The following is a 22,136-nucleotide window of genomic DNA, read 5'->3' as shown; positions in this document are numbered from 1 at the left end:
TATCTGCAGAGCCGCAAGCCCAACGAGAGGAGGGTAATTTATTATTATTATTATAAAAAACAGCGGTGACGCGGTATTCAGCCTACTCTGCGGTGGCCGTGATGTAACAGCGATACCGCGGTAATGCGGTAATCGCGGCAGCTCTAGTTAAACATGTTGTTTCTGTATTTATTACTTATTCAAGTTATACATATTGCATATGCATTTGCATAAATGTAAACATATATGTTAGCTTGTGTTATTTTAACAAATAATTTTAGTTTATCAGAACCCCATATTACTCCATCAATCAATGATCAAACCATTCAAGTAAATAACAAAGAAGAATATCATCAAATATAAGCTATGACATTAAGTTTGTTCAAAACCTTTTTGTCACAGTCAAGAGGGGCAGAACTAACAACTGTGAGCTGCAAAGAACACGTGGGACAGATGTAGCAGATGTTACAAAAACAAATGGCTGCACACAACCTTGCAGAGGCCATACATCCAACTAATGGAAGATAGTTTAATTAACTTTAATTAACAGATTGCAGAATGGGTACAGTACAGTACAGCTCAATACACACAATTGTTAAGGGGATGCAGGCCAGAGAAAGACTTTCGACTTGTTTACATCAGGGTCCCCCATTTTCAATTCATAATGACATTGCTATTATGTGTCTGCATGAACACACAACTGTAACTGTACTCAAAAATAACAAAATAAGGGTTGTCTCAGTTCACAACTATATTGGTCAAGTTTTGGGTGGGACTTGTTTGTGTCCCTACTAGGGATGGGTACCGAATTCGGTACTTTTGAGGTACCGAACCGAAACACGTCGGTACTACCGAGTATCGAATCAAGTGAGAAACCGATAAAAAAAAATTAAAAAAAAATAAAAAAAAATATTTTTTATTAATTTTTTTTTTTTTTTTACTTTTTTTTTCTCCATGTCAACGTTCACACGCACAATATATGCTTACCTAGGATTTGACTTGATTCAACAACAAAGCAGTCAGAGCAATGACAAGCCGAAAACTGTCGAAATTGTAGTTATTTGAAGTTTGGATTTTCTTTTTTTACGACTGAGGTAGGTAAATTAAATTTCTTGAGACTAAAGTACCGAAAAAAGGTACCGTTGGGTACCGGTATCGATTCACAGGTACCGGTACCGGTATCGGTTCAAATGTGAAAGGTACCCATCCCTAGTCCCTACAGCTTCTTATTCAATTGAGCGAGATGCTCGGTTATGTCACACAGCCAGTTTGCATCCGACAGTTCAGACAATATTTCTTCAACCCTTTGTTACCTATTCCGCCTGGATCTTTTTTGTATTTTGGGCTGTAAAATTGTCAAAGAATGTCTGAGGAGTAAGTGCTTTTGGCTTTTTTCCTTTGTTACTTCATCAATACCTCAGATGTTCAATATACATGTATGTGTAAGAATGTGTAATAACTAAGGCTGTCAAAGTTAAAGCTTTATTAACGCATTAACCCACAATTATTTTAACACTGCTATTTTTAACCCAATATTAATGTAATGTTTTTTTTTTTTTTTTTCTTGAGCTCTTGGGGGGCCACATCAAATGACGTGGCGGGCCGCATTTGGCCCGCGGGCCGTGAGTTTGACACCTATGCCCTAACCTGTCCCAACCAGCTCCCCTCCCCCTCTAACCTGTCCCAACCAGCCCTCCCTCCAACCTGTCCCAACCAGCCCCCCTCCCCCTCTAACCTGTCTCAACCAGCCCCCCCCCTCTAACCTGTCTCAACCAGCTCCCCTCCCTCTCTAACCTGTCCCAATCAGCCCTCCCTCCAACCTGTCCCAACCAGCCCCCCTCCCTCTCTAACCTGTCCCAACCAGCGCCCCCCTAACCTGTCCAAACCAGCCCCATCCCCCCCTAACCTGTCTCAACCAGCTCCCCTCCCTCTCTAACCTGTCCCAACCAGCGCCCCCCTAACCTGTCCAAACCAGCCCCATCCCCCCCTAACCTGTCTCAACCAGCTCCCGTCCCTCTAACCTGTCTCAACCAGCTCCCGTCCCTCTAACCTGTCTCAACCAGCTCCCCTCCCTCTAACCTGTCTCAACCAGCTCCCCTCCCTCTAACCTGTCTCAACCAGCTCCCCTCCCTCTAACCTGTCTCAACCAGCTCCCCTCCCTCTAACCTGTCTCAACCAGCTCCCCTCCCTCTAACCTGTCTCAACCAGCTCCCCTCCCTCTGTAACCTGTCTCAACCAGCTCCCGTCCCTCTAACCTGTCTCAACCAGCTCCCGTCCCTCTAACCTGTCTCAACCAGCTCCCGTCCCTCTAACCTGTCTCAACCAGCTCCCCTCCCTCTCTAACCTGTCTCAACCAGCTCCCCTCCCTCTAACCTGTCTCAACCAGCTCCCCTCCCTCTCTAACCTGTCTCAACCAGCTCCCCTCCCTCTCTAACCTGTCTCAACCAGCTCCCCTCCCTCTAACCTGTCTCAACCAGCTCCCCTCCCTCTCTAACCTGTCTCAACCAGCTCCCCTCCCTCTAACCTGTCTCAACCAGCTCCCCTCCCTCTAACCTGTCTCAACCAGCTCCCCTCTCTCTAACCTGTCTCAACCAGCTCCCCTCCCTCTGTAACCTGTCTCAACCAGCTCCCCTCCCTCTAACCTGTCTCAACCAGCTCCCCCCCCTCTAACCTGTCTCAACCAGCTCCCCTCCCTCTCTAACCTGTCTCAACCAGCTCCCCTCCCTCTCTAACCTGTCTCAACCAGCTCCCCTCCCTCTCTAACCTGTCTCAACCAGCTCCCCTCCCTCTCTAACCTGTCTCAACCAGCTCCCCTCCCTCTGTAACCTGTCTCAACCAGCTCCCCTCCCTCTGTAACCTGTCTCAACCAGCTCCCCCCTCTAACCTGTCTCAACCAGCTCCCCTCCCTCTAACCTGTCTCAACCAGCTCCCCTCCCTCTTTAACCTGTCTCAACCAGCTCCCCTCCCTCTCTAACCTGTCTCAACCAGCTCCCCTCCCTCTAACCTGTCTCAACCAGCTCCCCTCCCTCTGTAACCTGTTTCAACCAGCTCCCCTCCCTCTGTAACCTGTCTCAACCAGCTCCCCTCCCTCTAACCTGTCTCAACCAGCTCCCCCCCTCTCTAACCTGTCTCAACCAGCTCCCCCCCCTCTCTAACCTGTCTCAACCAGCTCCCCTCCCTCTCTAACCTGTCTCAACCAGCTCCCCTCCCTCTCTAACCTGTCTCAACCAGCTCCCCTCCCTCTCTAACCCGTCTCAACCAGCCCCCCTCCCTCTCTAACCTGTCCCAACCAGCACCCCCCTAACCTGTCCAAACCAGCCCCATCCCCCCCTAACCTGTCTCAACCAGCTCCCCTCCCTCTGTAACCTGTCTCAACCAGCTCCCCTCCCTCTAACCTGTCTCAACCAGCTCCCCCCCTCTCTAACCTGTCTCAACCAGCCCCCCTCCCTCTCTAACCTGTCTCAACCAGCTCCCCTCCCTCTGTAACCTGTCTCAACCAGCTCCCCTCACTCTAACCTGTCTCAACCAGCTCCCCTCCCTCTAACCTGTCTCAACCAGCTCCCCTCCCCCTCTAACCTGTCCCAACCAGCCCTCCCTCCAACCTGTCCCAACCAGCCCCCCTCCCTCTCTAACCTGTCCCAACCAGCTCCCCTCCCTCTAACCTGTCCCAACCAGCGCCCCCCTAACCTGTCCAAACCAGCCCCATCCCCCCCTAACCTGTCTCAACCAGCTCCCCTCCCTCTCTAACCTGTCCCAACCAGCGCCCCTCCCTCTAACCTGTCTCAACCAGCTCCCCTCCCTCTGTAACCTGTCTCAACCAGCTCCCCTCCCTCTGTAACCTGTTTCAACCAGCTCCCCTCCCTCTGTAACCTGTCTCAACCAGCTCCCCTCCCTCTAACCTGTCTCAACCAGCTCCCCCCCTCTCTAACCTGTCTCAACCAGCCCCCCTCCCTCTCTAACCTGTCTCAACCAGCTCCCCTCCCTCTAACCTGTCTCAACCAGCTCCCCTCCCTCTCTAACCTGTCTCAACCAGCTCCCTCCCTCTAACCTGTCTCAACCAGCTCCCCTCCCTCTCTAACCTGTCTCAACCAGCTCCCCTCCCTCTAACCTGTCTCAACCAGCTCCCCTCCCTCTCTAACCCGTCTCAACCAGCTCCCCTCCCTCTCTAACCTGTCTCAACCAGCTCCCCTCCCTCTAACCTGTCTCAACCAGCTCCCCTCCCTCTAACCTGTCTCAACCAGCTCCCCTCCCTCTCTAACCTGTCTCAACCAGCTCCCCTCCCCCTCTAACCTGTCTCAACCAGCTCCCCTCCCTCTAACCTGTCTCAACCAGCTCCCCTCCCTCTAACCTGTCTCAACCAGCTCCCCTCCCTCTCTAACCTGTCTCAACCAGCTCCCCTCCCTCTCTAACCTGTCTCAACCAGCTCCCCTCCCTCTCTAACCTGTCTCAACCAGCTCCCCTCCCCCTCTAACCCGTCTCAACCAGCTCCCCTCCCTCTCTAACCTGTCTCAACCAGCTCCCCTCCCTCTCTAACCTGTCTCAACCAGCTCCCCTCCCTCTGTAACCTGTCTCAACCAGCTCCCCTCCCTCTAACCTGTCTCAACCAGCTCCCCTCCCTCTCTAACCTGTCTCAACCAGCTCCCCTCCCTCTAACCTGTCTCAACCAGCTCCCCTCCCTCTAACCTGTCTCAACCAGCTCCCCTCCCTCTCTAACCTGTCTCAACCAGCTCCCCTCCCTCTAACCTGTCTCAACCAGCTCCCCTCCCTCTCTAACCTGTCTCAACCAGCTCCCCTCCCTCTCTAACCTGTCTCAACCAGCTCCCCTCCCTCTCTAACCTGTCTCAACCAGCTCCCCTCCCTCTCTAACCTGTCTCAACCAGCTCCCCTCCCTCTAACCTGTCTCAACCAGCTCCCCTCTCTCTAACCTGTCTCAACCAGCTCCCCTCCCTCTAACCTGTCTCAACCAGCTCCCCTCCCTCTGTAACTTGTCTCAACCAGCTCCCCTCCCTCTAACCTGTCTCAACCAGCTCCCCTCCCTCTAACCTGTCTCAACCAGCTCCCCTCCCTCTCTAACCTGTCTCAACCAGCTCCCCTCCCCCTCTAACCTGTCTCAACCAGCTCCCCTCCCTCTCTAACCTGTCTCAACCAGCTCCCCTCCCTCTAACCTGTCTCAACCAGCTCCCCTCCCTCTAACCTGTCTCAACCAGCTCCCCTCCCTCTAACCTGTCTCAACCAGCTCCCCTCCCTCTAACCTGTCTCAACCAGCTCCCCTCCCTCTAACCTGTCTCAACCAGCTCCCCTCCCTCTAACCTGTCTCAACCAGCTCCCCTCCCTCTAACCTGTCTCAACCAGCTCCCCTCCCTCTGTAACTTGTCTCAACCAGCTCCCCTCCCTCTCTAACCTGTCTCAACCAGCTCCCCTCCCCCTCTAACCTGTCTCAACCAGCTCCCCTCCCCCTCTAACCTGTCTCAACCAGCTCCCCTCCCTCTGTAACCTGTCTCAACCAGCTCCCCTCCCTCTAACCTGTCTCAACCAGCTCCCCTCCCTCTGTAACCTGTCTCAACCAGCTCCCCTCCCTCTCTAACCTGTCTCAACCAGCTCCCCTCCCTCTCTAACCTGTCTCAACCAGCTCCCCTCCCTCTAACCTGTCTCAACCAGCTCCCCTCCCTCTCTAACCTGTCTCAACCAGCTCCCCTCCCCCTCTAACCTGTCTCAACCAGCTCCCCTCCCTCTAACCTGTCTCAACCAGCTCCCCTCCCTCTAACCTGTCTCAACCAGCTCCCCTCCCTCTAACCTGTCTCAACCAGCTCCCCTCCCTCTGTAACCTGTCTCAACCAGCTCCCCTCCCTCTAACCTGTCTCAACCAGCTCCCCTCCCTCTGTAACCCGTCTCAACCAGCTCCCCTCCCTCTAACCTGTCTCAACCAGCTCCCCTCCCTCTCTAACCTGTCTCAACCAGCTCCCCTCCCTCTCTAACCTGTCTCAACCAGCTCCCCTCCCTCTCTAACCTGTCTCAACCAGCTCCCCTCCCTCTCTAACCTGTCTCAACCAGCTCCCCTCCCTCCCTCTAACCTGTCTCAACCAGCTCCCCTCCCTCTCTAACCTGTCTCAACCAGCTCCCCTCCCTCTCTAACCTGTCTCAACCAGCTCCCCTCCCTCTAACCTGTCTCAACCAGCTCCCCTCCCTCTAACCTGTCTCAACCAGCTCCCCTCCCTCTCTAACCTGTCTCAACCAGCCCTCCCTCTCTAACCTGTCTCAACCAGCTCCCCTCCCCCTCTAACCTGTCTCAACCAGCCCTCCCTCTCTAACCTGTCTCAACCAGCTCCCCTCCCTCTAACCTGTCTCAACCAGCTCCCCTCCCTCTAACCTGTCTCAACCAGCTCCCCTCCCTCTAACCTGTCTCAACCAGCTCCCCTCCCTCTAACCTGTCTCAACCAGCTCCCCTCCCCCCCTAACCCGTCTCAACCAGCTCCCCTCCCTCTGTAACCTGTCTCAACCAGCTCCCCTCCCTCTAACCTGTCTCAACCAGCTCCCCTCCCTCCCTCTAACCTGTCTCAACCAGCTCCCCTCCCTCTAACCTGTCTCAACCAGCTCCCCTCCCTCTCTAACCTGTCTCAACCAGCTCCCCTCCCTCTAACCTGTCTCAACCAGCTCCCCTCCCTCTAACCTGTCTCAACCAGCTCCCCTCCCTCTCTAACCTGTCTCAACCAGCTCCCCTCCCTCTAACCTGTCTCAACCAGCTCCCCTCCCTCTAACCTGTCTCAACCAGCTCCCCTCCCTCTAACCTGTCTCAACCAGCTCCCCTCCCTCTAACCTGTCTCAACCAGCTCCCCTCCCTCTGTAACCCGTCTCAACCAGCTCCCCTCCCTCTAACCTGTCTCAACCAGCTCCCCTCCCTCTAACCTGTCTCAACCAGCTCCCCTCCCTCTAACCTGTCTCAACCAGCTCCCCTCCCTCTCTAACCTGTCTCAACCAGCTCCCCTCTCTCTAACCTGTCTCAACCAGCCCCCCTCCCTCTCTAACCTGTCTCAACCAGCTCCCCTCTCTCTAACCTGTCTCAACCAGCTCCCCTCCCTCTGTAACCTGTCTCAACCAGCTCCCCTCCCTCTAACCTGTCTCAACCAGCTCCCCTCCCCCTCTAACCTGTCTCAACCAGCTCCCCTCTCTCTAACCTGTCTCAACCAGCTCCCCTCCCTCTAACCTGTCTCAACCAGCTCCCCTCCCTCTCTAACCTGTCTCAACCAGCCCCCCTCCCTCTGTAACCTGTCTCAACCAGCTCCCCTCCCCCTCTAACCTGTCTCAACCAGCTCCCCTCCCTCTAACCTGTCTCAACCAGCTCCCCTCCCTCTAACCTGTCTCAACCAGCTCCCCTCCCTCTCTAACCTGTCTCAACCAGCCCCCCTCCCTCTGTAACCTGTCTCAACCAGCTCCCCTCCCCCTCTAACCTGTCTCAACCAGCTCCCCTCCCTCTCTAACCTGTCTCAACCAGCCCCCCTCCCTCTCTAACCTGTCTCAACCAGCTCCCCTCCCCCTCTAACCTGTCTCAACCAGCTCCCCTCCCTCTGTAACCTGTCTCAACCAGCTCCCCTCCCTCTCTAACCTGTCTCAACCAGCTCCCCTCCCCCTCTAACCTGTCTCAACCAGCTCCCCTCCCTCTAACCTGTCTCAACCAGCTCCCCTCCCTCTAACCTGTCTCAACCAGCTCCCCTCCCTCTAACCTGTCTCAACCAGCTCCCCTCCCTCTCTAACCTGTCTCAACCAGCTCCCCTCCCTCTAACCTGTCTCAACCAGCTCCCCTCCCTCTAACCTGTCTCAACCAGCTCCCCTCCCTCTGTAACCTGTCTCAACCAGCTCCCCTCCCTCTAACCTGTCTCAACCAGCTCCCCTCCCTCTAACCTGTCTCAACCAGCTCCCCTCCCTCTCTAACCTGTCTCAACCAGCTCCCCTCCCTCTCTAACCTGTCTCAACCAGCCCCCCTCCCTCTGTAACCTGTCTCAACCAGCTCCCCTCCCTCTCTAACCTGTCTCAACCAGCTCCCCTCTCTCTAACCTGTCTCAACCAGCTCCCCTCCCTCTCTAACCTGTCTCAACCAGCTCCCCTCCCTCTCTAACCTGTCTCAACCAGCTCCCCTCCCTCTCTAACCTGTCTCAACCAGCTCCCCTCCCTCTAACCTGTCTCAACCAGCTCCCCTCCCCCTCTAACCTGTCTCAACCAGCTCCCCTCCCTCTCTAACCTGTCTCAACCAGCTCCCCTCCCTCTCTAACCTGTCTCAACCAGCTCCCCTCCCTCTAACCTGTCTCAACCAGCTCCCCTCCCTCTAACCTGTCTCAACCAGCTCCCCTCCCTCTAACCTGTCTCAACCAGCTCCCCTCCCTCTCTAACCTGTCTCAACCAGCTCCCCTCCCTCTCTAACCTGTCTCAACCAGCTCCCCTCCCTCTCTAACCTGTCTCAACCAGCTCCCCTCCCCTCTAACCTGTCTCAACCAGCTCCCATCCCTCTAACCTGTCTCAACCAGCTCCCCTCCCTCTCTAACCTGTCTCAACCAGCTCCCCTCCCTCTGTAACCTGTCTCAACCAGCTCCCCCCCCTCTCTAACCTGTCCCAACCAGCTCCCCTCCCTCTAACCTGTCTCAACCAGCTCCCCTCCCTCTAACCTGTCCCAACCAGCTCCCCTCCCTCTCTAACCTGTCCCAACCAGCTCCCCTCCCTCTAACCTGTCTCAACCAGCTCCCCTCCCTCTCTAACCTGTCCCAACCAGCTCCCCTCCCTCTAACCTGTCTCAACCAGCTCCCCTCCCCCTCTAACCTGTCTCAACCAGCTCCCCTCCCTCTGTAACCTGTCTCAACCAGCTCCCCTCCCTCTCTAACCTGTCCCAACCAGCTCCCCTCCCTCTAACCTGTCCCAACCAGCTCCCCTCCCTCTAACCTGTCCCAACCAGCTCCCCTCCCTCTAACCTGTCTCAACCAGCTCCCCTCCCTCTAACCTGTCTCAACCAGCTCCCCTCCCTCTCTAACCTGTCTCAACCAGCTCCCCTCCCTCTCTAACCTGTCTCAACCAGCTCCCCTCCCTCTGTAACCTGTCTCAACCAGCTCCCCTCCCTCTAACCTGTCTCAACCAGCTCCCCTCCCTCTCTAACCTGTCTCAACCAGCTCCCCTCCCTCTAACCTGTCTCAACCAGCTCCCCTCCCTCTCTAACCTGTCTCAACCAGCTCCCCTCCCTCTAACCTGTCTCAACCAGCTCCCCTCCCTCTAACCTGTCTCAACCAGCTCCCCTCCCTCTCTAACCTGTCTCAACCAGCTCCCCTCCCTCTAACCTGTCTCAACCAGCTCCCCTCCCTCTCTAACCTGTCTCAACCAGCTCCCCTCCCTCTCTAACCTGTCTCAACCAGCTCCCCTCCCTCTCTAACCCGTCTCAACCAGCTCCCCTCCCTCTCTAACCTGTCTCAACCAGCTCCCCTCCCTCTAACCTGTCTCAACCAGCTCCCCTCCCTCTAACCTGTCTCAACCAGCTCCCCTCCCTCTAACCTGTCTCAACCAGCTCCCCCCCTCTCTAACCTGTCTCAACCAGCTCCCCTCCCTCTAACCTGTCTCAACCAGCTCCCCTCCCTCTAACCTGTCTCAACCAGCTCCCCTCCCTCTAACCTGTCTCAACCAGCTCCCCTCCCTCTCTAACCTGTCTCAACCAGCTCCCCTCCCTCTAACCTGTCTCAACCAGCTCCCCTCCCTCTAACCTGTCTCAACCAGCTCCCCTCCCTCTCTAACCTGTCTCAACCAGCTCCCCTCCCTCTCTAACCTGTCTCAACCAGCTCCCCTCCCTCTGTAACCTGTCTCAACCAGCTCCCCTCCCTCTCTAACCTGTCTCAACCAGCTCCCCTCCCTCTCTAACCTGTCTCAACCAGCTCCCCTCCCTCTAACCTGTCTCAACCAGCTCCCCTCCCTCTAACCTGTCTCAACCAGCTCCCCTCCCTCTAACCTGTCTCAACCAGCTCCCCTCCCTCTGTAACCTGTCTCAACCAGCTCCCCTCCCTCTAACCCGTCTCAACCAGCTCCCCTCCCTCTCTAATCTGTCTCAACCAGCTCCCCTCCCTCTCTAACCTGTCTCAACCAGCTCCCCTCCCTCTAACCTGTCTCAACCAGCTCCCCTCCCCCTCTAACCTGTCTCAACCAGCTCCCCTCCCTCTCTAACCTGTCTCAACCAGCTCCCCTCCCTCTGTAACCTGTCTCAACCAGCTCCCCTCCCTCTAACCTGTCTCAACCAGCTCCCCTCCCTCTCTAACCTGTCTCAACCAGCCCCCCTCCCTCTAACCTGTCTCAACCAGCTCCCCTCCCTCTCTAACCTGTCTCAACCAGCTCCCCTCCCCCTCTAACCTGTCTCAACCAGCTCCCCTCCCTCTCTAACCTGTCTCAACCAGCTCCCCTCCCTCTGTAACCTGTCTCAACCAGCTCCCCTCCCTCTCTAACCTGTCTCAACCAGCTCCCCTCCCTCTGTAACCTGTCTCAACCAGCTCCCCTCCCTCTAACCTGTCTCAACCAGCTCCCCTCCCTCTCTCTAACCTGTCTCAACCAGCTCCCCTCTCTCTAACCTGTCTCAACCAGCTCCCCTCCCTCTAACCTGTCTCAACCAGCTCCCCTCCCTCTGTAACCTGTCTCAACCAGCTCCCCTCCCTCTAACCTGTCTCAACCAGCTCCCCTCCCTCTCTAACCTGTCTCAACCAGCTCCCCTCTCTCTCTAACCTGTCCCAACCAGCTCCCCTCCCTCTAACCTGTCTCAACCAGCTCCCCTCCCTCTAACCTGTCTCAACCAGCTCCCCTCCCTCTAACCTGTCTCAACCAGCTCCCCTCCCTCTCTAACCTGTCTCAACCAGCTCCCCTCCCTCTAACCTGTCTCAACCAGCTCCCCTCCCTCTCTAACCTGTCTCAACCAGCTCCCCTCCCTCTGTAACCTGTCTCAACCAGCTCCCCTCCCTCTCTAACCTGTCTCAACCAGCTCCCCTCCCTCTAACCTGTCTCAACCAGCTCCCCTCCCTCTAACCTGTCTCAACCAGCTCCCCTCCCTCTCTAACCTGTCTCAACCAGCTCCCCTCCCTCTCTAACCTGTCTCAACCAGCTCCCCTCCCTCTAACCTGTCTCAACCAGCTCCCCTCCCTCTAACCTGTCTCAACCAGCTCCCCTCCCTCTAACCTGTCTCAACCAGCTCCCCTCCCTCTGTAACCTGTCTCAACCAGCTCCCCTCCCTCTGTAACCTGTCTCAACCAGCCCTCCCTCTAACCTGTCTCAACCAGCTCCCCTCCCTCTCTAACCTGTCTCAACCAGCTCCCCTCCCTCTAACCTGTCTCAACCAGCTCCCCTCCCTCTAACCTGTCTCAACCAGCTCCCCTCCCTCTCTAACCTGTCTCAACCAGCTCCCCTCCCTCTCTAACCTGTCTCAACCAGCTCCCCTCCCTCTAACCTGTCTCAACCAGCTCCCCTCCCTCTGTAACCTGTCTCAACCAGCTCCCCTCCCTCTGTAACCTGTCTCAACCAGCTCCCCTCCCTCTAACCTGTCTCAACCAGCTCCCCTCCCTCTAACCTGTCTCAACCAGCTCCCCTCCCTCTAACCTGTCTCAACCAGCTCCCCTCCCTCTAACCTGTCTCAACCAGCTCCCCTCCCTCTCTAACCTGTCTCAACCAGCTCCCCTCCCCCTCTAACCTGTCTCAACCAGCTCCCCTCCCCCTCTAACCTGTCTCAACCAGCTCCCCTCCCTCTGTAACCTGTCTCAACCAGCTCCCCTCCCTCTCTAACCTGTCTCAACCAGCTCCCCTCCCTCTAACCTGTCTCAACCAGCTCCCCTCCCTCTGTAACCTGTCTCAACCAGCTCCCCTCCCTCTGTAACCTGTCTCAACCAGCTCCCCTCCCTCTAACCTGTCTCAACCAGCTCCCCTCCCTCTCTAACCTGTCTCAACCAGCTCCCCTCCCTCTAACCTGTCTCAACCAGCTCCCCTCCCTCTGTAACCTGTCTCAACCAGCTCCCCTCCCTCTCTAACCTGTCTCAACCAGCCCTCCCTCTTTAACCTGTCTCAACCAGCTCCCCTCCCTCTCTAACCTGTCTCAACCAGCTCCCCTCCCTCCCTAACCTGTCTCAACCAGCTCCCCTCTGTAACCTGTCTCAACCAGCTCCCCTCCCTCCCTAACCTGTCTCAACCAGCCCCCCCCCCCCCCCCCCCTCTGTAACCTGTCTCAACCAGCCCTCCCTCTAACCTGTCTCAACCAGCTCCCCTCCCTCTAACCTGTCTCAACCAGCTCCCCTCCCTCTAACCGGTCTCAACCAGCTCCCCTCCCTCCCTCTAACCTGTCTCAACCAGCCCCCCCTCCCTCTGTAACCTGTCTCAACCAGCCCCCCCTCCCTCTAACCGGTCTCAACCAGCTCCCCTCCCTCCCTCTAACCTGTCTCAACCAGCTCCCCTCCCTCTCTAACCTGTCTCAACCAGCTCCCCTCCCTCTAACCTGTCTCAACCAGCTCCCCTCCCTCTGTAACCTGTCTCAACCAGCTCCCCTCCCTCTCTAACCTGTCTCAACCAGCTCCCCTCCCTCTCTAACCTGTCTCAACCAGCTCCCCTCCCTCTGTAACCTGTCTCAACCAGCTCCCCTCCCTCTGTAACCTGTCTCAACCAGCTCCCCTCCCTCTAACCTGTCTCAACCAGCTCCCCTCCCTCTAACCTGTCTCAACCAGCTCCCCTCCCTCTCTAACCTGTCTCAACCAGCTCCCCTCCCTCTCTAACCTGTCTCAACCAGCTCCCCTCCCTCTAACCTGTCTCAACCAGCTCCCCTCCCTCTCTAACCTGTCTCAACCAGCTCCCCTCCCTCTCTAACCTGTCCCAACCAGCTCCCCTCCCTCTCTAACCTGTCTCAACCAGCCCTCCCTCTTTAACCTGTCTCAACCAGCCCTCCCTCTTTAACCTGTCTCAACCAGCCCTCCCTCTTTAACCTGTCCCAACCAGCCCTCCCTCTTTAACCTGTCCCAACCAGCCCTCCCTCTTTAACCTGTCCCAACCGCGTGTATGCTTTCCGCAACGCAGTTGTGTTTCCGCATTCCCGTTTTGCGCTCTGATTGGCCGAGCGTGCGCATGAGCCGCGGTAAGCCTCTCAGCCAGGCAGGAATACTAAACTCCAGTTAACCTAATTTATACAAATGGAAGTATTGATTTCGCCGTAACGAATCATTAAAAAAAAAGATACTGTTAACTGGAATATGTTGTTTCTTTACACATATGTTGGATTATGTAATTGGTTTGTCATGACAAACCAATAAAAAAATAACGAATTACATGCATCATTGTTTACAATGAACGGTGGGGCTAATCGAAAGGACTGAACACAGACAAGTTAAACAGCAATCAATTAATTTAATATAACAGTCCGGTTCTGTGTTTGTTGGAGTCTGTAGATTGTTGGTAACTTTAGGTTAGTTTAACTTGTCCGTGTCCAGTCCTTTTGATTAGCCCCACCGTAATTCGCGATTTTTTATTAGTTTGTCATGACAAACTAATAAATGACAGGGAGAACACACAGAAAGGCCCCCTGCTGGGGCCGAACCCAGGACCTTCTTGTTGTGAGGCAGCAGTGCTAAGCACTCTGCCACCCTGACTGACAACGTATCAACAATCAAACAAATGAGGATTAAATCTTCAAGCCTAAAAGAATAGTTAATAATATAATAATTAACTCTGAATATAAGAATATGATAAAGTAAACAGTGTAATAAAAAGGTGCAGATGAGGGTCTGTATGCCAGATCAGTTAACTTATATTATACGTTACAATAAATATAGGCAATAAAGAATTTTAATCAGAATATATACTATGAGTAAAGTAAAGTAAAACAGTATACACAGGTGCAGTATACAAACTGGGTACCCTAACTGGCATCAGTGTTTCCCATTAATTACCTAGACTGTGGCGACCCGCCACAGTTTTATAATGAACCGAATCTATTTTTTTATTAAGAAATATGAAATATTATATGTTTAAATATAATGTTTGCCAATAGGGATGTATCAGTAGTATTGGCAGTGGTAGTAATAGTAATCCAGTATATATTTTTATTTTCGAAAAAATAAACCAGTTAAACACAGGTAACTACTTTTGCTTCATTTCTTTGATGGCTCAAATGTTTGTTTGTTTGCTTATTTACACATATAAAAACAATTGCATATATAATACAATACAATCCACAAAGGGATGTGTAGAATTGCCTATAAACCCTCAGGTTTTTCTGAATCAGGTGTGCTGGTGGTGGAATTTAACAAATACATTGAACAGCTGGGGTGCTTCGAGGAGAGGATTGGGAAGCACTGCTCTAGTCGATTTTGTGTTTTGAGCACAACGTTAATCATAGATCTGGGCCTCGTTCCCCGTACCTGGCTAACTGAGTTAACCGGATAATTTTCAGCATAGCTTGACTTAAGCCAGACCTTTCTGTTCCCCGAAGTCGGATTTTCTAAATCACCATGGTAACAGATCAGAAAGTTTGAACCTGGTCCGGAGCAGGGTTAAGTTCAGTTAGCTGGATGAACCATGGCCACGCCCTGGTAAAGAAGTGCCAGCTCGCTTCCTGAAATATTTCTCACAGTCTAGATCCCATTATACCATTCTAAATTATGTTTTTGTGCTTCGTTTTCCTAGAGGGGGCTTTTGAAATGTATAATAATAGAACTAAATGCTGATAATAAATCATATTCAGCCTATAGATTTACTTTGTCCTAAATAAAATAATGCACGTCATATACGGCGCTCGGAGTCGCGATACACGCTGCATGTGGTTATTTTAATAACGGTGCATTGCAAATGTGAATCCCGCGGGGATATTTTTAATGAATGAATCGGCCGTTTGGCTCTGATTAGTTTCATATATTCTCCGCTGTAGATTTGCTTAACGGAGCGCCCGGATTGTGTTTCATTCAAGCATAAAATTGAAGTGTCTATGCGTGGATTGTGGTTTTTGTGGATTATGAATTACGAGGAATCAAAACACGGGTCTCTTGTCCATTGACGGATAAACAATGGATATATCCCGTCTGGCACAGTGGTGCAACGGCTAGTGCTCACTCCTGTCAAGCGGACGACCCTAGTTCGAAACCCCGCGTTTCCAATATAATTTTTTTGGAATATAATATTAATGAATATACGCAAAAGTAGCCTAGTTTTAAGTTAAAATATTATAAATCTACATGCATTGAGGATGTCATTCTTTATATAGCTCTCAAAGTGCACCAAATTGAAGCATTTACATTGCAAAAAGAAAAACAAAAAATAGAAAAGGGGGGATTCGAACGCGGGTCGTCCGCGTGAAAGGCATAAGGACCAACCATCAGACCACGGTGCCAGATAAATAAAACATCCACCATACATCCATCAATGGATAAGAGAGCCGTATCCTTATTCTGAAATAGTTGAACTAATTATTTTCGCTAGCAAGATCTCATTTGATTATTCAATCCATAAGCCTACTGCCAGCAGGCACGTTTAAAGAAATATAATCTGATTGATTGGGGTAATGAGGGACTTAAAATTAGCCTATAGATTATGCATTTAACTTGTCGGCGAGGCTATTGAGCCGTACTGCATTGTACCCATTCTGCAATCTGTTAATAAAGTTTTAAATCAATCAATCAATCAATGCCGTTAGAAAATCAGGATTTCTGCGATCGACACCTGCTGTCTTTTCAGCTGAAGCGGCCGCGCGCAATTATCCTGAGTCTCAAGTCTGGTTCAAATGAACGAGACTGAATCAGCGTTCGAGGAACAGGAAAATCCCGGATTCAAACATCGGGTTAATTGAATCTGGATAATGGGACTCTTGATCGACTTAGTTGAACCAGGTACGGGGAATAGGGCCCTGGCCTCTTTATTTTGCTCTCAAAGTGCACCAGATTGATGCATTTAACTTTCAAATGTACCAAAAAAAACTATTACGGGGTCCGAGATTAACCCACCACAGTCTCTTCCTGTGGGAAACACTGTGGCATGATGTACGTCAGACGTTTTACATTGTAGTCCATGCAGGTTTGATGGTGAGAGTGAATCCATGGTGTGAATCCAGAATAAGACTTACGGTCTTCAGTTGGTAAGACTTGTAGAGAGTAGATCCACTCAATCATGCTGGTCTTATCGATCACATCCAGAGCATCCAGCACATCCAGACCAGACAGAGCGAAGAACACTATGGTCAACCTGGAGAGCAGAGTACAGAGTGAAACACATACAGTAGGCCACGGAAAAGTGAAGAGACATTTCATCAGCAACTCTGTGCATGCATGTGTTAATCTGCATGACAAATAAAGACTTATTTTTTTTGTATCCACTTTTTCTCCTTCTTTTTCTGTTTTTCTCTCCCATCCCAATTTAGTCATGCCAATTCCCCCCTCCCCTGTCTTGATCGTTGCTCGCATGTGCCCCCCACTGGTCGTCGTAGGGAGGGTTGAAGAATCTATCGCATGTCCCCTCAGATACATGCAGAGTCAGCCAGCCACTTCTTTTCACCTGCCAGCACGGACTCTCATTGGCGAGGTGTAACGTGTGGGAGGCTCACACTACCCTCATCATCTCCTGTCCTTGCTGTGCAGGCGTCCTGACCGACCTGTAGGAGTCGCTGTTTACAACGACCAGATTACCACCCACCGGCTTCCCTCCCGCTGACTCTGCCAATTGAGCCAGTATGACGGCCGGCCAAGCCGGAGGCAACGCTGACAGCCGGATTCGATACCGGTGTCTCACGCGTTGGTGACGAGCGCTTAGACCGCTGCGCCACCCAGCCGCCTAAGACTTCTTCTTCTTGAATTACATTCTACTTCTATCACATTATCAAAAAGCAGGGTAGCCGGACCAGCACTCACAGGTTCAATGTTTTTTAATGGCAGCCTGAATAAATAGCAGACATGTTTCGGACAATGTCCTTCTTCAGTGATATGGCTAGCCAAAAGAAGAAGGACATTGTCCGAAACATGTCTGCTATTTATTCAGGCTGCCATTAAAAAACATTGAACCTGTGAGTGCTGGTCCGGCTACCCTGCTTTTTGATATACTGAACTTTATGGGATTGCAGCACCCAGTGTGAGAACTTGTGAGCGCGGTCTAACTTGACTATATACTTCTATCACATTGACAGACAGACAAGCAGGCAGGCAGGCATTATTCATTCAATCTTTATTTAATCTCAAAAGATCATTGAGAGCATTAACAATCAATACATAATACAAAAACAATATAGAAAGAGAAAAGTCAATCAATTAAACAATTAAAATCAATCAAAATAACTACAGAGACTGAGGTGAACTGGTTGGCCGTAACCCATTATAGATTTAAACTGATCAATGGATATTAAAGTATTGAGTTTTAAGGTGCTTTGCAAAACATTACACGTGTCTGGGGCACAGAACCTAAAAGCAGATTTTCCTAATTGGGCATGCATGCACGGATGCACGCGAAAACACCTCACAGCAAAGCATTTATTCATGAGCATGAATGCAACATGTTGAAGACATCAGGCAAGCAGTCCGTTAACGGTAAAATAATTAGATAGATGGATGAATGCTCAACACCGATTGGTTGGTTAAAACAACACAGCAGCCCGAGACCTTCTGGTTGGTCAATAAACTAGTAAAGGAGGTAACTGTAATGCAGTCAACCGAGTCTCAGTGACATCAAGTTCCAGTCCTGTATCTGGAAGTATTGGTACAGTGCCCTGTTGTAGAGCTGCTATTGGCTTATGTTTTTATTTATTGTGATGTACCTTGTTCAAGTTCAAGTTCTTTAATAGTTGTCATACAGAAGTACAGAATACTTTCATACAAAATGCTTCTTACTGTTACGCTCCAGAGACTGTGCTAGACAAGATAGTATCAAATAACATAATAACATAATATAGCATGAATTTAGAAGAAGAGAATGAGGTCACAGTGTTCGGTATAGACATATGTACAATGTTCTGAGTTACCATATAATATACAATACACAATACTATGCAGTGTACTAATGTACAGTACTATCTAGTGCAAAGCAGAAATGGGATGAGGTACCATTTTAGGTACAATTTACAGTAAGGTGTACGAGTTGTAGTGCAATCCTTCGTCCATAAATATAAAGTGTGGGGAGTGGGTGCTACAGTGTGTTTGTTTAAAGTGGGTGTGTGCTATAAAGTGTGTGGAGTGGGTGCTACAGTGTGTTTGTTTAAAGTGAGTGTGTGCGTGTGGATGTGTGTGCTATGTGCGTTTGGTGGTTGTTGTTGTGTAGTGTTCATTCATTGTTCGTTTAGCAGCCTGATGGCCTGGGGATAGAAGCTACTTCTGAGTCTTTCTGTGCTCGCCTTGAGACTCCGGTATCGCTTGCCTGACCGCAGCAGTTCAAAGAGGCAGTTGTTCGGGTGACTGGAGTCTTTAATGATTCTCTTAGCCTTGCCCTTGCAACGCTTGTAGTAAATGTTCTGGAGGGTGGGGAGCCCCCCTCCAATTGTGCGTTCGGCTGCACGTGTCACTCTTTGTAGTCTGCTTCGGTCTTTTGCAGTGCTATTCCCAAACCAGGAGGTGATGTTGCCGGTCAAGATGCTCTCTATTGTACATGAGTAGAAGTTCTTAAGGATCTTCTGGCTGACTTGGAACTTCCTTAGGCGCCTGAGGAAGTAGAGGCGTTGTCGTGCCTTCTTCACCACACTGTTAATGTGTGTGGTCCATGTCAAGTCCTCGGATATGTAGGCTCCGAGGTACTTGAAGCTGTTGACTCTCTCAACCGGTGCCCCGTCGATGCTGAGGGGGCTGTAGTCCTTGACCCCCGACCTCCTGAAGTCCACAATCATCTCCTTTGTTTTGCTGACGTTCAGGGAGAGGCTGTTTTCCTGGCACCATCCCGCCAGGACCTTGACCTCTTCCAGGTAGGCCCTCTTGTCGTTGGCAGAGATCAGGCCCACCACCACTGTGTCGTCAGCAAATTTGACGATTGTATTGCTACTCCGCTGAGCCACACAGTCGTGTGTGTACAGGGAGTAGAGGAGGGGACTCAGAACACAGCCCTGGGGGGCCCCTATGTTGAGGGTGATGGATGAGGAGGTGCAGTTGCCTGCTCTCACCACCTGGGGTCTGCCAGTCAGGAAGTCCAAGACCCACTGGCAGAGGTCATAGCCCAAGCCCAGGTCCCTGAGCTTGGCTATGAGTATGGAGGGGACTATGGTATTGAATGCCGCTATTGTTGATTATGTTTGTGTGTTTTTTACTCTGTGGACCCTGTGTCTGTTAATAAAGGTGATTTGATTTGATTTAATGCCGTCAAACAGCGACCTAGGTGTTGCGCTTTAGTTACTTTGTTTTGGTCTGACGTGGTTTGGAGTTTAATAACTTATTGAGTGTGAATTTTTCCAGACCTCTCCAGTAGAGCCTGAGGTGTGGCCAGCGGTAGCCCAACGGCAGTACCATGTTGACATATATAACTGTCACATTATTAGTAATTGCTCATTTACGTTGTCACGATTGATTGAAAACTTTAATTAACAGATTGCAGAATGGGTACAGTACAGCACAATACACACAATTGTTAAGGGGATGCAGACCAGAGAAAGACTTTTGTCTTGCTTACATCAGGGTCCCCCATTTTCAATTCAAGACATTTATGACATACACAATATACAGATATAAAAATCTAATCTAATCAACTAATATAAACTAATGACATTTATGACATACAGATATGCAGTACTGTTACACTTGTGACATACAGGATATGCAAATATACAGTACTGTTAAACAGAGATCCTAACATTATATACATACGGGGGGAGGAAACTGTACAATAGGAGGGAGTGGGAGGGGTTGGTTCAGACATTTACAGGGGCCAGTTTCGAATTGCAGCCTCTCGTAGGTGCTCTTTGAGAGCGGTTTTGAAGGTGGGTAGGGATTCAAAAAAATTACGCATTGATGTGGCATAATTGCTAAACGTGTGTTTAGACCCTTGTTTGTGCCGAATCTGGGTTGAACATGATTTGTGGAGCTCCCCTCTGGTGTTGTGGTCGTGGTATTCACTGACCTTTGGGAAGTATTTCGACATGTACATGGGTACCTTCGTGGTGTGTAGTGTATCTTGTAGACCAGGCCCATTGCAAGTTGCTGTACTCTGTCGTCTACTCTAAGCCATCCTAGGTTGTCAACGTGAGCAGGGGTGAGGTGGGTTCTAGGAGTAAGGTCAAGTAGTAGTCTGACCAGTTTGTTTTGTGATGTTTGTAATTTTGTTTTTAGCGCCTTTGAGGTGCTTTGGTACCATGAGGTGCACGCATAGTCGTAGTACCCTTGAATGAGTGCTCCTGCCAGAGTCTTCAGGGTATTCTTGTTTACCAGAGAGGAGATCCTTTTGATGCAGATGCATTGATTGATTGATTGAAAATGTTATTAACAGATTGCAGAATGGGTACAGTACAGCTCAATACACACAATTGTTAAGGGGATGCAGACCAGAGAAAGCCTTTCGTCTTGTTTACATCAGGGTCCCCCATTTTCAATTCGTCATAACATTGACAAGGTAGTTTGGCGACTAACCTAGCCATCTATTAAAGGCCTACAGAAAATAAAAAAAAACACATTCGATTGACACCATGCAAGTACTCCTTCACAGTCAAACTGGCATCATTAGCATGACGTTAACGTTATCGAGCAAGCCAGGTAACATTAGATTCCAATTCAAAACAGCTAACGCTAGCATGCTAACGTACTGGCTGGAGAAGTTACGTTAGTGATGCTTTAAGAAGTATTAATTTCGGTGCGTTTACCTGGTGGTTTCTAGGCAGGAATATCTCTCGGGTAACACCTGGAGCGATCTCTGGAAGAATCGTACATGCCGATCTCTCAAAAAGTCGATTTGCTCAAATTCTTCTAACTGGTTTTCTTCTTCCGCCATCTTTTCGTCCGCACCCAGAACAATCACTTCCGGTGTCCTTCATCCTTTGATTTCCGGCGGACTAATAATGTATTTAACCCAAATATACACAACTCTTATTATAACCTCTTAAATAACGTAGCTATCTACACAAAGTTATCGGACTCCATCCCTGCCTCTTGTGACATGCACCACTATATCCTAAATCAAGAGCCACATTTATCAACCCTTGAATGTGTGATGACATCTGTATGTTCTTCATAATAATGAACCAAGCATTGACTTGTGGATACGATAAGAATGGATCTTTATTTATTCGGAAGGGGTGCAGGCAGGATAATACAAGTAAAATATTAAGAACAAAAAAATAATAAAATAATGAAAATATAGTAAGGAAAATAAACAAAAGATAAAGGTCTGAACTGCACACTGCACTGGATCTCTGGGCAGGTGATACAGGTCCCGACCTAAGTCAACCCCAGGCAGTGGCGAATATTCATGGGAGCCAACCCAAAAATATAAAGTCAAAATTTTTTTTTTTTTAATAGTTTACACTAATAAAAAATCATTATTTTTCATCTCTGTGTTATAATAATGTTCTCCCTCCTGGAGAAATTAACCGAACGAGCGAAACTGCGCCCACTCTCTAACAAATTTCCTACCTGGAGGGGAGAGAACAGATGGTAGAGGTAAACGGTACTCTATCCACCCCCTCACAGTGAGCTGTGGTGTTCCACAAGGAAGCATACTAGGACCGCTACTCTTCCTAATTTATGCAAATGACATGTCGTCAGCCTGTGACTGCAACTTGTTCCTGTTTGCGGACGACTCAGCCCTGCTGGTCTCTGACAAGAACAAGTTGCAGGTTGAAAAAACCCTCAGCTCGGAACTAGGCAAAATCTGCATATGGCTCGCTGATAACAAACTATCATTACACATGGGCAAAACAGAGTCCATTCTCTTCGGTTCAAATAACAAACTCAGCAAGACCGACGGCTTCTCAGTTGCAGTGGGTGACAATATTGTCACAAGGAAAGACGAAATTACCTACCTGGGTTCCATCCTAGAGGCAAATCTTTCCTGTGACAAAATGGCATCCAATGTAATAAAAAAAGTCAACCAACGAACTAGATTCTTGTACCGGATCTCCTCTCTGGTAAACAAGAATACCCTGAAGACTCTGGCAGGAGCACTCATTCAAGGGTACTACGACTATGCGTGCACCTCATTGTACCAAAGCACCTCAAAGGCGCTTAAAACAAAATTAC

At 50.4% G+C, this 22,136-nt stretch overlaps 1 protein-coding gene across 2 annotated transcripts in view; it reads right to left on the bottom strand.

The window, feature by feature from the left end:
• Positions 1-20,890, bottom strand: part of pggt1b (protein geranylgeranyltransferase type I, beta subunit) — an 88,364-nt gene extending 67,474 nt beyond the window's left edge. For both annotated transcript variants that reach the window (XM_084322515.1, XM_084322516.1), the window contains exons 1-2: positions 20,762-20,890; positions 16,070-16,188 (exon numbers count right to left, since the gene is read on the bottom strand). In XM_084322515.1, coding sequence (XP_084178641.1) covers positions 16,070-16,188; positions 20,762-20,889 — 247 coding nt within the window. In that variant the 5' untranslated portion in view covers position 20,890. The remainder of the gene's footprint in view (positions 1-16,069; positions 16,189-20,761) is intronic.
• Between the last annotated feature and the right edge of the window lie 1,246 nt (positions 20,891-22,136).

Source organism: Notolepis coatsorum (assembly GCF_963971535.1).
Source record: "Notolepis coatsorum genome assembly, chromosome: 10".
NCBI classification, from domain to species: Eukaryota; Metazoa; Chordata; class Actinopteri; order Aulopiformes; family Paralepididae; genus Notolepis; species Notolepis coatsorum.
The sequence above is the reverse complement of the archived record's forward strand: the minus strand, read 5'-3'. Positions and strand labels throughout refer to the sequence as shown.